This window comes from Scleropages formosus, chromosome 4 (genome assembly GCF_900964775.1).
Source record: "Scleropages formosus chromosome 4, fSclFor1.1, whole genome shotgun sequence".
In the NCBI taxonomy this organism is placed as follows: domain Eukaryota; kingdom Metazoa; phylum Chordata; class Actinopteri; order Osteoglossiformes; family Osteoglossidae; genus Scleropages; species Scleropages formosus.
In genome coordinates, this window is record NC_041809.1 from 16932415 (window position 1) to 16949779 (window position 17365).

The 17365-nt window shown below is 44.1% G+C and overlaps 1 protein-coding gene across 6 annotated transcripts in view; it reads left to right on the plus strand.

Moving 5' to 3' along the window:
* The window catches only part of erg (ETS transcription factor ERG), a 40175-nt gene extending 23269 nt beyond the window's left edge, over nt 1-16906 (plus strand). For 3 of the 6 annotated variants that reach the window (XM_029251439.1, XM_018755561.2, XM_018755557.2), the window contains 9 exons: nt 3605-3822; nt 8307-8449; nt 11081-11284; nt 13883-13963; nt 14570-14644; nt 15419-15481; nt 15561-15617; nt 15718-15765; nt 16377-16906. In XM_029251439.1, the coding sequence (XP_029107272.1) occupies nt 3683-3822; nt 8307-8449; nt 11081-11284; nt 13883-13963; nt 14570-14644; nt 15419-15481; nt 15561-15617; nt 15718-15765; nt 16377-16897 (1332 nt within the window). In that variant the 5' untranslated portion in view covers nt 3605-3682 and the 3' untranslated portion in view covers nt 16898-16906. The remainder of the gene's footprint in view (nt 1-3604; nt 3823-8306; nt 8450-11080; nt 11285-13882; nt 13964-14569; nt 14645-15418; nt 15482-15560; nt 15618-15717; nt 15766-16376) is intronic. The other 3 variants (XM_018755558.2, XM_018755559.2, XM_018755560.2) reach the window with 3 other exon arrangements.
* Nucleotides 16907-17365: the final 459 nt, after the last annotated feature.

Sequence of the window (17365 nt, forward strand, 5' to 3'; positions counted from 1 at the left end):
CATCTAGCTTTACCAGATGTGGCAGCTCCCTGAAGATGCTTCCAACAGGGGAAGCGATGTCCTACATGATGCGGTCTAATCCAGAAGAATTAAATCCTCAGTCAGTTGACACCAGCCGCGGAAGCCTACGGGTTTTGATAGAAAAGTTGAAAGTTTGAAAGCCAGAGCATTCCCCCATGCGGACCCGTCTCCACGGGGCAGGAAGCTCATGAGGGCAGCCGTAATCAAAGCTTCGATAGACGAGCACTTCCCTTTTCCCACCCATGCCACCGATACTCGGCCATAGTGTCGGCATTAGATGCAGGAAGTGATTCACGAAGGGGTTTCCTGTCTGCAGGCACACTGTGAGGAGAATAGCTGTGTCTTCTGTCCATTGAGCATCAGAACTTGAGCTGTGAATTCAGTGCAGGTCAATTTTGTTCATCACTTTGAAGGACTTTGAAGAGATGAATGAAAATCGACGGCAATATGAAGACGTGTAAAGATTCCTTTTGAAAAGAAAAGTTCTGTAAGCATATGATTCATTGCAGGATTAATTTCCTCTCTGTTTTTTTCCTGTTTTGTGTGTGAATGGGACAGTTACTGCGATGCTGCGTGCCCTGTAGAATAATTTTTCAAAATTTGTTTTTATTAGGTAGGATGCAGGTAGCAGCTCAAGGTCCGAAAGCGCTGTCTAAGATTTTGAATAAATCTGGCAGGAGTTGGGCTGCTTGAGGTGCATGAGAAATCTCAAGGACAACGGGAGGTTGGCTCTGAATGAAAATGTTGTCAGGAAGTGTGACACCCATGTAACACAACTCCTCCAGCCCACCCCACTAGCCCATCCCAAAAGGGTGCTGCACCAATCAGTCTGAATTTTAGCTAGGCTCATAGCATATGTTCCTGGATATTTAGACAGGGAAGATCCTTCTCTACCATGTTGTGTCTCAACAGCTTAAACATCTTTCACTACTTTGTCACATGTACTATGTCAGCATGTTAGAAAGGAAAACTGGGCAAAACCTTTTTTGCCCTTGTAAAACCTGCACTTATTTTTTTTGGCGAAGACACTGAGGTTTGTGAAATGATCTCCCACTTTCCTTTGATGCAAACAATCAACCTAAAGCGGAAAAATCTGCAACATGCCGGCTGAGTTTGTCATACTTTTCCCCCATTCAGTGGCTCATTTGAAAATTGATGGAAAATAAGTTTTTCCTATTATATCAAAAAGCAAACTAACACTTGCTTGAGCGTTGGCCTCGCGGAACCAAGTCTTTGCAATGCACTTCATGCATCTTGGAGTCTCCACTAAGCCATGGTTTTCTTCTTGGAATTTTAATTTTTTTGCGGATTCTGAGTAAAATATTTTCAGAAACTCAGAAGCATCTTCATGCAGTACTTCAAATGGAAGCTAATAAAGGGAAAAACAAGAACAGATTGCATCAAGTGATTGATGTTTAATATTTTTTGTCTGGTCCTGATTTCTTATATCTCCACAGGATCAAAGCTGAGGAAGTTGGGATCTGGTGGCGTGCATTAACCCAAAGTGGATGTGGTTATGTTTTGCTTTCCCCCAGGCGAACAAAAGCATTATGTGCCCTTGTCCATGGGTGATGGACCATTATTGTGCACGTTGGTGCGTCCAGCTCTTGTCAGGTGAAGGTTAATTGTCCAGCCGGCTCAATAATGCAGTTCACAGCTGACATATCAGGGAGGAACAGTGGCCACCAGATTAATCTGGTTTCCGACACAGCTTCCCTTTCCTCTAACCGATCACAGTCCAGTCTCTTGACCTGTCACCAGGGTGGCTCACACTGTTTCACACTGAGACAGCTGGGAAATGTGTCTTGCTCTCAGAAGAGAGGGCTAGAAAGAGAAATGAAAGGAAAGATGCTGAGGGTCGACTGATACTATCTCTTTCGGTTGCTTCTCAAGCTGCAGTTTCAGTGCCGACTGGCAAATATTGGAAGCCCACCCATGTGTGAGTTTGTGTGTGTGTGTGTGTGTGTGTGTGTGTGTGTGTGTGTGTGTGTGTGCCCGCGCTTTAAAACTTGCTCAATATGATAGGCGTTGGTGCCTTCAATAATGAGATTATCATGTGACTTTGTTGACTCATAAGTGCTTTTTATAGAAGGTTTTTGAATGGTTGGCTTTACATTGTACCTGAGAGCCACATGGTACATGGAAAACATGAGGCTGTGTAAGAGGTGTTATCCACTGAATAATGAAAAAAAAAAGTTTTAATCATAAAGTGAGTAGTTTTACAGGGAATAGTTTGGCATTCAGGAGAGAAGACTGAAGGCAAAGACAATGGATATCAAATACAGGGTGGTGCTCTTGGAAAAACATTCCAGTGATGCAGTGTGGTTCAGTATCTGAAGTTGCCGTGTATCTTAGTTATGCCTTATAAAAATAGCAGCTCATGCAGTTGTAGTCAAATTTCAATTTAGAGGCAATCAAGTATGAAAAATATATCCCTGAAGTGCACTAAACATTACTGCTTTTTTGAATAAGGGAAACCAAAGAACTTGGAAGGAGGAAGTGAGCACAGAAAGGCTGCGGTGTCTTTAACACAAAGACATTGTGCAGCTCTGTTACAATACTTTTACAACAATTGTGTGCCCTTTCTGCAATTTCCCCACTTGAGTGGACGTTATACTATAAGAAAGTATCCCGCGACCAAATGTAGAGAGAAGTGGTTTCCACGGTGACCCAGAAATGTGTTTATCCACTGCTGTGCTCAGCTCTCGTGGTTTTCTTCAACTTTCTTTGTTACATCACAGAAACTTTTCTGATGTTCTTCTGATTTTGCCTTTTTCTGTTGCCGCTGAAAGAAATGCAAAGCATCTTCAATGGTTCTGCGGCCAATCACGGTATCCTGCTTTCCTGTACAACTTCCTAAAACTGGGTGATTGAAGTTAACAAAAGATTTGGGGGAAAATGACACATGATTTGGCTTCAGCTAAGAACTGAGAGCAATTGGATGGCTTGTTCAACTTAAATCACTTGTAACATGAAACATGCTTTGGTAATATTTGTGAATGCACTCAATTCTTTGAAATTCAAGATGTTTGCTGGCATTGGCTGTTGTCTAGATTAATGCTGGTGGTGTGGGGTTCAGATTCGCTGAACTGTTTTTATTATGGCAGAATATCATCAGAGTAATGAGCAGTAATTCCTACACTAGATGAATGGAGTTATTTGTTGGCTTACAGTCTACTGTCTCGTTTCATTCACTGGAATTTAAGCCATGAGGATTTCTGTGGTTAAGTGTCATATTCTGCCCTAGTTGTGTAATTTTCAAGGTAATCGTGGCAGTTTTTTTTTCTTAATCCGTGTTGAAACTTAACCTCAGTTCAGTTATTACCTGGGCAGCACACAGAGTAGTGGTTAGAGCTCCCTCCCAGGACCCAAGCTCCATTTCCACCTCCAGCTGTAGAACCCTTGAACTAGGTACTTACATAGATCTGCTCCAGTGAAAATTATCCAGTTGTATAAAAAAAAAAATCGTGAAAAAATCATTGCAAGTCCCTTTGGAAGAAAGTATCAGCTAAATGAATAAATTGCTAAATAAGATTGGAAAGCATGGGTAGAAACATACGTACATCTTTTCGTTCCTCCTTAGGAAGCATTGTCCGTGGTGAGCGAAGATCAGTCCCTGTTCGAGTGCGCCTACGGAACCCCGCAGCACCCCAAGGCGGAGATGACGGCGTCGTCCGCCAGTGAATATGGCCAGACAGCGAAAATGAGCCCACGCGTCCACCAGCAGGAGTGGCTGTCGCAGCCGCCCTCTCGAGTGACCATCAAGATGGAGTGCAACGCCAGCCAGGTCAATGGCTCCAGGTAAGATTTCCCATCTCAGAGGGCTGTTCCACATACGTTCTACCCTCAGACTCAGTTACTTAATGTAGCCCCTGGCCATATGAAGAAAAATATGCACTGCATTTCAATATATGGCACAGAAATTGTATAAATTTAATATTAGATTTATTACAGAAAATATGGAAATGTACACAGTGAAATCACTAGAACGGAATTAACAAACCTGAGTGAATATCTAAATAAACACCGCACACCCTCAGTTTTACTCTTTCAGAGTTACCTAAACATTGTCTATTTACATTGAGTCATTTAGCTCATGCTTTTCTCCAAAGCAAATTACAGCATTAACATACTTACAGTTATTTACCCATTTATACAGCTGGGTAATTTTATTGGAGCAATTTAGGGTAAGTACCTTGCTCAAAGGTGTTGGGATTTGAACCTGTGGATCAAAAGGCAACAGGTCTACCCACAACTACCAGCTTATTCAGCAGAAAACATAAATGTGTTTACATATGTTGGATAAAATATATGCCATAACAATTAAAAATACTTTATATTTCTTTTCTTGGAGGGTGGTTACACTCTGTAGTATAACATACCTGTGAAATTCCTAGCTTCTGCTCGTTGAGGAAATGAAGTCTCAGAGGTCAAGGCAGGAAAATGTTAACGTTGAACGAAGATGTTTAGGGCATCCTGGCGCTAAGCGTAGACCTTATTCGCAGGATGTTGATTTTGGTCCTCACGTCCTGTCTGTTGTCCGGCTTTTCGTCAGCCAGGCCGGCAAGCAACTCGCCGGGTGTTTTGCCTGAAATCGACCTGTAAATGTAAATATTTTGAAGCACTCCAGAAAAGTAAATGTGTAGTTGGTAAGAGGGAGGCCATTGTGTGCATCCGCAGCCCCCTATTAATCGTTGAGGCGCTGGCTGCACCATAACAGTCGGCGGCCTGTTTGCCTGCCAAACGCACACGGAGCGTTGAAGGGGAGGGGGGTCAGCAGCCAACAGTGTCTGCGCTGCAGCGCAATAGAGAAACTGCTTCTGGAATCCAGCCTCAAAGTGGCCGTCCCTCCTTCACAGCATGCCCGCCACAGTCGGGATATTTATTACACTACCCCGCCCCCCCCTCGCAGCCCCTTCTTTGGAGCGTGCCGCCCCGCAGACACCCCAGAGAAGGCCTGATTTCACTGGCAGCCGAGACACAGGAAATATTGTTCCACTTAGTGCAGAGTTAGAGTGTAAGTGTGATTTACGGTGGAGATGGACACGCAGTGAGGCTCCTGGTCCTCCGCTGACATGCCAGCGGTCGCTAGGGTGGCTGCCAAACAGCCAGGCGACAGCAGATGGCTCCATGTGCTTCTGCGCCTGTGCACATGGCTGATGTCTGTGTGTTTATGGGGGCCAGAAACGTCGTGTCAGTGTTCGTCACACGGGGTTAATGTATGGCCCTTTAACTTATGAGAATCCCAGCATTTACCTGGCAACCAAGTTTGGGGTTTTTTTTCTGTTTTTTTTTTTTTTTGGTTTTCAGAGAAGGGATGCTCTTGAAAGGAGTTTCTACCTCATTTGATATGAATGAGGAGATCAAGAGGGTAGGGCCTGTCTCCCTCTGGACGAGAGCGTGTCAGCTCTCTACGGTTTCCACGGTGCCGCAGACGACTCTTCGGGGGAGTCCACCCCAGGGCCGAGCAGTATTGTAGATTAATTAGCTGGCATGTGTGGAGAACAATGGACAATGTTGCTTGGTGGGCAGGGGACAAGGGAGGGCGTCTGCTCTCGCCTGGGTTTCCCTTCTAATTGTTTATCCATCTCCTAGTCCCCGGCTCCTTCTCAGAGCCGCCCAGTAGTGGTCGTGGAGGGGCGGAGCAACTACCAGAGAAAGAAAGGAAAGAAGGCATCCAGAGCACACAACCTGCATGCCCAGAGCTTTTTTAGGGTGGGGGAAAATCTCCTGTTTGGTGAAAGGAGAGGACTGAGAGCAGGGCAGGCGAGGACCATCCACGTGCAGACACTGTTGGACCAGGCTGCACTTGTCCTGGAAAACAGTGGCATCCTCATGGGCAGAAGAGGGGAGGATTAATACAGGCCCCTAAGTGGGCACTCACTTATCGGGGGCACGAGAGCTCGCCCAAGGGCTCCCAAGGGGAGCTAGAACATTTGTATTAACATCCCATGGTCCAGATCTAGAACCACCTGCTAAACATAACGTGAGAAAACCAACACTTACACACTGATGCTGTGCAGAATGCAGAGGAAATTACTGAACAAGCACTGTGCACCATGGCTTCACCCCTTTGGAAATACATGTCTATACATTTCAAAATAAAGGCAGCATCCGCCAGTTTTGTATCATCTAAGAAAATATTTCTGTGGCTTGATTCCATATGCAATGTGCTTAAGAGACATTTGTAAAAAGTGTTTGCAATGTGCAGCTGCACTGCCGGCCAAAAATTGCATTTAAATTGATTACAGGAACAAAATACATTGATTACAGGATTTTCAATAGATACCAGCGAGAACACATTGGAAGGGAAATGCCTAAACAAGCTTCTTTTGATAGAACTTAGTATTGTCTGTCTCACCAATACTCCTCTTTGGTTATTAAGGGTTTTTGATGAAGGTTATTGATGTGTAATATTAAGTTCTGATGAGAGCATGCTTTGTTAAAAAATGCACCTTTAGGTCAAGTGACAGCGGCTTCTCATCCATTCTTATTTTGGTTTGTCTGTGATCGCAATGACTTCAAATTCATCTCTCGCCAGAATTTCAGTTCAAAAGTTTTGCAAAAGTGGTTTAGTGATAGAGCAGACGGTATCAATGAGTACTGGTACACAGCACAGTACTGATCATATAGTATTTGTTGTGTTTCATATTTCTGATTCTGGTTTCCAAGTGGTGCAGGTTTTGATGATAAAACAGATTGTGGATTTTGGCCTGTTAAAAAAATAAAGATGTGAATGGAGATTTGAACTTTGATGTCTGATATCTTCGTACAGCACTGCCAACTATTTTTTTGGATTTAAGGTTTTTGTTTGTAGTGTAATATGCATGTTTGTGCATACTTCCACACCCTCAATACTAATGAACATCACGCTGATTTAAAACACCAACTGTTAGTACTTTTCAAAGACTTGCATTTTTCCAGATGAGGTTTGATATTATTATGTGGAGGTTACCAAAATATTTCTGGCAAGTGTTTCTGAACCATCATCAAAACATATTGTTTAAATAATGGAGTGCAGATTTTCTATTTCTGGCTAAACATTTTGAAACATTAAATCATTCTCATCCGGTGTATTACTTTGTCATATGCAATGTCTGTTTAAGCCTATGGGGACTTGTAGCCTAGAGAGCGTAGTTACTATAAATGTAAATGAATTATTATCAAGTAATTCATTCACATTACCATTCGTCTTGAGTATTCTGGGTTTCTGTTTGCATTTCTTGGGTATTACATATAATGCATATATATAATGAGATCAAAAGATAAACTGCTGTCAGGTACCTGGTGGCCAGTGTTTAGAATGAGGAAAACAACATGTTTGCGGTGGCCTAAAGTGGGGAGTTTATGTGCTTAAAAAACCCAGCAGCACAAAACTGAACGGGGTGTCATGTGATCTTGTCATCACCCCCCCCCGCTTCAAATTAAGACCTGCTTGATTTTGGATTCATTTATGGATCTCCAGGCAGCCGTGTTTTACCAATGCTTCCATAGATGTCCATATTGAGCAATTATTATGGTTAGTCAATAAGGTCTCATTTGGGATAGAGAGAGGCTTTGCATTTTGCTGAGTAGGACCAATGGCTATGAACACCCAATAGCGCGAATGAATCGTGGCTTGAAATCATTTAGTGACCCGCGGTCATACATACCATGCTCTGGTGGATGAACTCACAATGCACGCCTGAAGAGAAGCAAACAGTTTTCTGAAGCAGAAGTTTGATCCTAATAAAAAGTCCAAATTGTTTGAAACTGTGCCACAGCCAATATGAATTTATGGGACATTCCGACCGTAATCCGCAACATCTGGCGGCTGCGCCTACGGGGGATTCTCCGGCCGTGATAGCAGAAGCATGATGAATGTATATCGGGTCATCCATCGGATGTAGGGCCTCCGGCAGCCTTTTTTCCTCTTCTCATTCCAGACTTGTCCCCCCCACCATTTTTAAGTGGCTTTTCATACATGAATAAAGAGCTGGAGGGAAATAAGGTTTGTAATAGTTGTTTTCTTTAAAGTATAATAACAGATCCAATTTCAGAATGTGTCCCAGAAGACTGCATGAAGAAGACTGTGGAGCCTTTTGTCCACCAATATGCTCCCTCCGACATTCACCACAATACTGCTTTCTCCCTGGCATTGTTGGTGCTGAGTATGTTTTCTCTTTCCTGGGAGTGATTACCTGACTGCAATTCTAGAGTTCTTTGCTGTGACTGGTGCTGCGTGGCCTGTGATGCCCTTGCTATATCCCGTGTCATGACCCCTGAGCCTCCTGTTGTTTGCGCAGGAACTCTCCGGACGACTGCAGCGCAGGGAAGGGTGGGAAGCTCGCCGATGGTGTTCCCATGACCTACAGTGGCTACATGGAGGACAAGCACATCGCCCCCCCCAACATGACAACCAATGAGCGCCGGGTCATTGTGCCCGCAGGTACGGCAGATGCTCCTTAGCGCAGCCACGTCAGGGGGTAGAGGACAGTGGCCTGGCCAAGGAGCGTCCAGCTGTGCTGGTGTCAGTGTCAATTTAAAGACAAATCATTGTTTCTGATCAACCGCAGACCTGTCCTGCCCTCGTCTCCCCTCCAGCGCGCTGCTCGGAGAGCTCCTCCTGGGCCTGGCTGCACATGTGCCGCTCCTTGTCTAGACTGTTTCCTACTCTTCTGCTCCAAAGGGGAGAGGAGGTGGAGGTAGAGGTGGGGGAGGCTATGGGTGTGGAGTTGAACTTGTCCGTCCAGCGGGACAGAGGCGTTCTTATCAGCACTTAACTGGGATGCTACTTACAGCAAGACGGCACGACCGAGCCGAGGGCATGTATGTTTGCTTCTTATAAGGCCAACCCGCCCAAAGTCCTTTCACCCCAACCAGAGCAAATCACCCACCTCTGCACTCGTCATCACTTCATTAATACTTTTCCATCACTATTTAGCTTGAGGTTACATGAAAAAGAGGTTTATCACTCTATAGTACTGTAGTTATTCCGCAGAACTGCTGTGCGTGGACCCATTCTGTGTGCGGCGGGTGAACACACACAGTTTACTTTCTTTCTCGCTCTGCTGGGGAGTTGAGTAATAGTTTCTGCCTCGCAGTGCAACTTCCTTTTCAACCGAAGCTGACAAGGACAATGACGAGGCGCATTAGGAACATCCTGTTTTTGCCGTTCATTAAGAAAGGACAATAGGCAGCGCTGAAATTCAGCAGGGTGTTATGGTGCTGCACAGTTTCAGATCTGTAGTTAGAGATAACTGGCCTGACTTCAGATTCATTTTTAATGCTTTAAATCATTGAATAGTCAATCGCCAGACAGGCACTTTATTTAAAATTTAAGTACAACTGTAGCTTAACAAAGATGGGATTTTCATTGTGGCCGAGGAAAGTGTGGTTACAACACAGTGGTGGAATATAGCTCAAGGGAGTGGACTTTTAGCCCAGAGGTTCAGGTTCCACAAGAAAAAAAAAACTGTTTACATTTATCTGACACTTTTCTCCAAAGCAGCTTCCAATGTAAGCTATGTACAAGTATTTATTCATTTATTCAGCTGAATAATTTTACTGGAGAAATTTTTAGGGTGAGTACCTTGCTCAGGGGTACTACAGCTAAAGGTGGGATTAAAACCTGTTGCCTGTGGGTCCAAAGGGAGAAGCTCAAAAGCAGTATGCTACTTACTGACCCGCCTTTTTTTGTTGAATACACACACACACACACACATACATTTTCAGAACCGCTTGTCCCATACGGGGTCGCGGGGAACCGGAGCCTAACCCGGCAACACGGCGTAAGGCCGGAGGGGGAGGGGACACACCCAGGACAGGCCACCAGTCCGCTGCAATGCAGCCCAAGCCAGACTCAAACCCCAGACCCACCAGAGAGCAGGACCTGGTCAAACCTACAGCACCACTGCACTACCGCACCCCCTGCCTTTGGCTAAAACTTTAACCAAAATAAATACACATTACTAAGAAGTTTAACAACATCGATCGCGTTTTTGCGTTATCTGAACATCAACCAGGTGGCTGTGGAATTTTTGTAGTCTTAAATGTCTCACCTCTCCCACCACTACTGGGTGCAGAGTAAGCGTGTGTGTGTCGGTCGGGTCAAGTTTACACCCACTGGAGTATTATTACTGTATTGTGTTCTGTTAGATTTATAGATATGACTCACTACACTGCTGTCTCTTCTGAGGATGGCAGATATTATAGAAAACGAGTTACTGTTAAATAAACGTGTGTTACTTACATGTAAAGGGCCAATAAGTTTTTCTAAACTGCTTTCTCATGGGGTAAGATTAATATTGGAGGACAGCTTCCTCCTGTCAGTGTTTCCTTGACATATTTGTCGAAACCGCCTTCTGCTCCACTGCTCTCCTGCTAAGGCTCACAGAGGTGTAGAGAGTCTGTCGGCCCCGTTTGCTCGCCCCGTGCTTCTGGGAAGCATTGTTGGAGCTGGCTTCACTCATCTCCTTTTACACTTGTGTCACCAGCACGGTCTCTGACTCCAGCCTCTCCACCCATCCTATGATCATGAGAAGCAGTGATATCCAGAAGACAAGTGCAGTCTGGTCACTCGCTGGCTTTAAGTAGCATTTACACATTTAGCTGAAGCTTTTCTTCAAAGTGACTTACAATGTTGAGGTTACAATTATTTACCAATTTACACAGCTGGGTAATTTCACAGGAGCGATTTTAGGGTACATGCCTTGCCTAGGGGAACTACAGCGAGAGGTAGGGATTGACCCTGAAGCCCTTGGATCCAAAGGCAGTAACTGTAACCACTGCACTACCAGCTGTCCTCTAGCAACATCTCCTATAAGTAACATGACCATGTTATCTTAACCATGAGCTACTTTGCTGCCCTTTTATATATAAAACCCCACATATGTTTATATGGTTTGGCTTACCATGAAGGAGGAGTATTTGTTAGTAGCACATACTGCAATGAATATTGTATTTATTTTGTACAGGGATGATAGTAAATAGTTTTGTGCATGGATTTTGTTTAGGTGGGTGTTCTGTGTGTAAATGTGTCATGCTGCCATATTGAGTTTGACTTTGTCTCACTCTGCAGACCCCACATTGTGGACGACGGAGCATGTCCGCCAGTGGCTGGAGTGGGCAATCAAGGAGTACACCCTCCTAGACGTGGACATCTCCCTCTTCCAGAGCGTCGATGGCAAGGAGCTCTGCAAGATGAGCAAGGAGGACTTCCAGCGGCTCACCTCTAGCTACAACACGGACATCCTGCTGTCTCACCTCCACTACCTCAGAGAGAGTGAGTAGACTCAGATTCTCTCGGTTTCTAGTGGCTGCAGTGGTTCACAGCAGTGTTATCCACCTTGTATCCACCTCATCACCAGACTCAAAGGCGTTGTTCTCCAGATACGGGTGTGAAATGCACGTGCAACAGTGTACACTGGCTTCTCATGTTATGAACCACCGAGTTAGAAATTTTTAAATCTAATATAAAAAAAGATTTTTTGTTTCATTCATTTTTATTGTGATTCCTATTTTCGAAAATTTATTTTTCCTTGTGGAGTGAATGCAACCTGTGTTTATGCATCCAACCAATAGATGGCAGTAAAGTGCATGTGCACAAAATAGGAGCGTAACCTACCTTAATTCAGCTTGTACAGTATATAAAAGCACTTGTCTGGTGTTTGTGTGTTGGTGGTCAGTAAAATAAGAATCTTTGCACATGCTTATGGGATGAATCAATCAACAATCAGCATTGAATAGGAGTTACATTAAAGTTAATATGCATTATCATTTGTTTACTCACTCACTCACTTTCATAAACCACTTGTCCTGGTCAGGGTCGCATATCCCAGAATCAGTAGGCACAATGCTTACGGGGTACACCCTGTACGGGACATCTGTCCATTGCAGAGTAGCCACACACACTCGTACAAGCACCCACTACAGGCAATTTAACGTCATCCTTGCATGCAAATACGGGCAGTACATGCAAACCACACAGTCATTATAATTCAGCTTCATGTTAATTAAAAATTTTGGAATAAAAGATCTTACCATTTATTAACAAAATTTCATTTTAATTTACTATAGATATTTCCAACACTTTTATAGCACCTAACCTCCAACTTTAAGTTTTTTTTATTATGATTTGGGAAAACAGTGATTTTGAAACTATAAACAAAACGAGTTTCAAACAGACTTCTGGTACCAATTTTGCTTCTAAGTTGAGAAGCCAGTGTATAGAACTCCAGTAGATCATTTCTGAGCACAGAGTTTGTCTTCAGTTTTGGTATAATAGCATCAGGCAAAATCACATAGTAATTATAAGACAATGTCTGTCCCTATGATTTATCATTCTGGGTGAAATAAACTTTTTAATGTAGCTCTCCTATATTTTCTGAGATTAGCACAATGGTGGATTCATAAAGTTTGTTATAATTTTGACAGTCAAAGGAGACTGGAGGCATAATAGAAGGGAAGAGTTGAGGCCTGGAATCGTGGCTTTGGGATTTAAATAGTCCTGGGTGTCCAATGTTTCAGAAGTTGTTCAGTGTGACAGTGTACAGCTAACCCATTCCTGCTTTATAAATGATTGGGTTTTTGTTTTTCCTTTTGGCTGGAAGCATTTAAGGTGGTGCACTGCACATGTTTTTTCACTTCTTCTTGAGGGGCAAAGCAAGGAAACAAGAAGGCAGTGCTAGATTGTTACGCATTAATCCCTTTCTTCACAATGTTCCTCATCTCTGGCATATGCAACAGTGCAGTTTGATAGAGAATTAGTAAATTGTGGATAAAAAGTATCAATAAACTTAATTGCTTACACAAAATAACAAGAGAAAAAACTAGAAAAATTGCATTTCTTTACCAGAAGTCTGTGGTCCAGATGTTTACTTGACTTCAGATGTTTACATGAAGAATATCCCGAAAGCTGCAGTTGTGCTTTAGCTTATCTGTGTATAGTTTCTTTCCTGATTTTTGCAGGAAAAATTAGCATTATACAGTGTTTGTGACATTGGTATTGCAGATTAAATATCCCACACGCGGTGGCTCGGTGCTGTAATGTTGGACAACGCATTTCTTTCTTTACAACTCCAATAGGCTTTGTATCGGGTCACTGTTGATTGTTATTTAATCGTCTGTTCTCGTTTGAAGGGCCAGCAACTGGTCACTTGATGGACTGTTTTGTAGCACACAGAAAGGCCTGAAAATGACAGACATTTGGCTGTACATCCCACATAACATTATCTGTAGCCACTTTTGAAAATTTTACCAGAAAACTGCAAAGCAACTCTGCACCTGAGTCCACACAAGTTCATGTCTCTGTGTGTTTATGACAGAAGCAGACAGTTTCTCTAGAAATTCTGTGTTTCCAGAGGAGATCATAAAAAGTTTCCTTTTCTCTTTTCTTGTGCATTCTCCTTTTTTTGTCTGCATCTAACTCACGCCCCAGTTAAAAGGTTGCTGTAGAGAAGCATGCGATTCTTGCAGGCGATTGTGGCCAGCAGTGATTTAGTGTTTATTTTCTTTGGCTGATACTGCCTTATCTCCTTCTGTTCATGGTGGCAACGTGGTCCACACTTGTGCTCAGGGTCTCTCCTCTCTCTCTCTCTCTCTCTCTCTCTCTCCTTTTTTTTTCTCATTCTCCATGTCTCTCGCTCACCCCCCTTCCTGTCTCTCTTTCCCTTCCCCACCTCCTACACCCTCCTCCTATCCACTTGCTTGCACCCACTCTTGCCACCCCCAGTGGTGACCCCCGGAGACTAGGGCTGATAGGCAGACAAGCATGCTCGCCATGGCCCTCTGTCTGCCAGCTGGCATCTAGGCACCTTGCACAGGTTATTTTGAGCCATTCTTCCATTGATTTCCTCTTTCAAAAGAATGTTTTCTTTCTCAGCTCCACTTCCTCACTTGACTTCAGATGATGTTGACAAAGCCTTGCAAAATTCCCCGCGGTTAATGCATGCCCGCAATACAGGTAAGCACAACCTGCTCCCACTTTCTCTGTGCTTAGCTCCACCCACTTCAGTAGTACTGTGTTACATACAAGATAAATACCTGCGTATACTCACAAGCCTTTAAACAAATAGGTACATCTCTTTTAATCTATCTGCAACTATGCATCTTTATATATGTACATATTATGTATATATATATATTTGTGTAAAGATCTACAGATTGGTTTTACACATGCGCTTATTGATAACTACTTATCCTAAGGCAAGGTAGCAAAGTACCATGGTTTTATTATTAGCAAATTCTGGAATCTTTCTTCTCTTTCATTTTGCTGGAGAACGGTACACAGTGGGTTGACTTTGACAGCAGTTCAGTTAAAAGTGATCTAAGTACGTGAATTGTATGCAAATCATTTCTGTTTGTGTTGCATGCAGTTGACAGTATTCTTCCCTTTTGCTCATCAGCACTTTGTGGCGGCTGATGATATCCTGGGTGGGGGAGTTGCGGGGGGGCGCAGGTCGGGAAGGGGACTGGAGTTGAAGTTACCCATCACTCTCATGACGCTGCATAGTGTGGATGTTTTGTTTGAGCCGTAGTCCTCAGGACGGTGATTACTGCCTGTGTCCAGCAGGGGGCGCCAGCTTCATTTTCCCCAATACATCCGCGTACCCTGATTCCACCTCCAGAGTGTCAGGCCGGCCAGGTGAGTTCCATGAACTTCCTTACATTCCTTACATTTGATAACAGTGGGGCTTCAGTTCCAATGAGCAAATACTGATGTGTCCTTTTTTAAGGGTTTTTATTCTGCACAGACAAAGTATTGGCTCTTTGGTCACGGATCTTGAATGCCGTTTGGAAATTGTTGTTACATTTATTACGTAAATATATTTGAACAAGAGGGGGGTGCGGTGGCGCAGTGGCGCAGTGGGTTGGACCACAGTCCTGCTGTCTAGTGGGTCTGGGGTTCAATTCCTGCTTGGGGTGCCTTGTGACGGACTGGCGTCCCGTCCTGGGTGTGTCCCCTCCGGCCTTACGCCCTGTGTTGCCGGGTGGGCTCCGTGACCCCGTATGGGACAAGCGGTTCTGAAAATGTGTGTGTATTTGAACAAAATATTATCTCTTTTTCCATGAAGTCCATTTAATTAGTCATCAGTTCCTACATAGTGATATTTTATAAACATTCCTTTGAAGGAGTTCATACAAAGAACCATTAACTAGTAGGGTCAATGGTGGTGATGAGTCTAAGGCCCACAAAAATTTCAGTAGTAATTAATTTATATATTTAAACAAAAAAAGGGGGGGTATCTTCTTTCAGGGCACCCAGAATTCTTAGCTGGATGCTTCCTGGGTGCCCCAGGGTAAACTCACTGGCTAAGGTTGTAAAATGTGTGCACTTACCTCCTCCAGTGTTTAAAAGCAGAAAGTGCAGTTTCAGCTGACAGACATTGAAATTCCAGTGTATCTGTCTGCATCACAGACTTAGCTTATGAAGCAGCAAGAAGGTCAGGATGGACAGCACAAGCCGTGTCTTCTTCCAAAGGTAAATATTCACAGCGATACCTGTTTGTCCAGATAGGGCATCACAGCAAGCACACCGCTAATAATGAGCACTTTTCTAGTATCCCAGCCCTCGCCCAGTATCGTCACTAAAACTGAGGAGCAAAGACCACAGCTAGGTGAGGGTTTGCCTGCCTTCAGCAAATTTAAAAAAAAAAAAATACAGAATTGAACTTTCACTGTTTAAACACATTTGTTGTCCTTTGTCTTTGCTCCTAGACCCCTACCAGATTCTGGGGCCAACCAGCAGTCGACTTGCAAACCCAGGTACGTGCACCAAGGAGAGGCCTGCAAGGACACCTTTCCTCTGCTTTGCTCTTGCATGTCAATATGGGCAGCGGGTAGTTAAGGAGATGGACTTGTAACCTTGTAAAGTGAAGGTCGTGGTTTCCAGTGCCAGGAAGGTCTCTGTTGTACCCCCTTTGAACCCAGTTTAACTGGAATTGCTCTGTTAAATCGATGAGCTGCATGAATGAGCGAAGCCTGGAGTTGCTTTGGATAAAAAATTCCAGAAACCCAGCTATAAAGAAATTTTTGTCTAGGAGCCATAATAACTTAAATGTAAAGATTAATAAAATTAAGATAGCTTATTGGCATCCTAGCAAGGCCCTTGTTTGGATGTCTTTTACTCTGTAGTAACCACTTTACATCATGTCTGGAATTCCCAACTTGCTTAAAGCTGATCATGATAGTCTCAGGTCTCATAAAACACAGTTAAAGCTCACGTAACCAAAGGAATATGGTGGCTCTAAACCAAGCAGAATGTTGTAGGTGATATTTTAGAAAGAGGACTAAAATCTAATTCAGTTCGCACTTTAACGTATGTGTAATTTCAAGTGTTCCGACTGATCTCGGCTGACCTCTCTGTCTTTACCCAGGGAGCGGGCAAATCCAGCTGTGGCAGTTCCTTCTTGAGCTCTTGTCGGACAGCTCGAACTCCAGCTGTATCACCTGGGAGGGCACGAACGGCGAGTTCAAGATGACCGACCCGGATGAGGTGGCTCGACGTTGGGGCGAGCGCAAGAGCAAGCCCAACATGAACTATGACAAGCTGAGCCGTGCACTGCGCTACTACTATGACAAGAACATCATGACCAAGGTGCATGGCAAGCGCTATGCCTACAAGTTCGACTTCCACGGCATTGCCCAGGCATTGCAGCCTCATCCGCCCGAGGCCTCCATGTATAAATACCCATCAGATCTTTCCTACGTCAGCTCGTACCATGCACACCAGCAGAAGATGAACTTTGTGGCACCTCACCCTCAGACCCTCCCCGTCACCTCCTCCGGGTTCTTCGCCGCTCCCAGCCCTTACTGGAACTCCCCCACGGGGGGCATCTACCCAAATGCCCGGCACCCGGCATCCCACATGCCCTCTCACTTGGGCACCTACTACTAGGCCTCTTGAAGCATCAATCCCAAGGCTGAGACGTGGGGGACCTAACAAACAAACCAGGGGCTTTTGTTTGGAAAAAAAAAAGCAAACCGGGCAAATAAAAGGGCAAGTAATAAAATGACTGGAAATTAAGGGAAGGTTGCGATGTTGTATAAAGGTTAGAAAACAAAACAGGGGAAAGAAAGAGTAAGTGTCAAAGGAGGGTGTGGTGAAAAGAGGCGACAATCGCAGGGAAGGAGGGCTTGAGTGAAACAAGAGAGACGGATACAAGGGGTTGGAAACGGCACCGAGGTGGAAACTTGGACTGTGTGGGTCAGGTGCGCATTAGGGCAAGAGGTGGGGATTGTCATGAATGAGGGAGTATTCGAGAGCAGCGTAATGTGATACGCAGAGAAATAAACAATAGCTGCATGAACTGTTACCTATTATATATGTGTTTAAAGTATTAAACTACCTTATTTAATGAAGCCA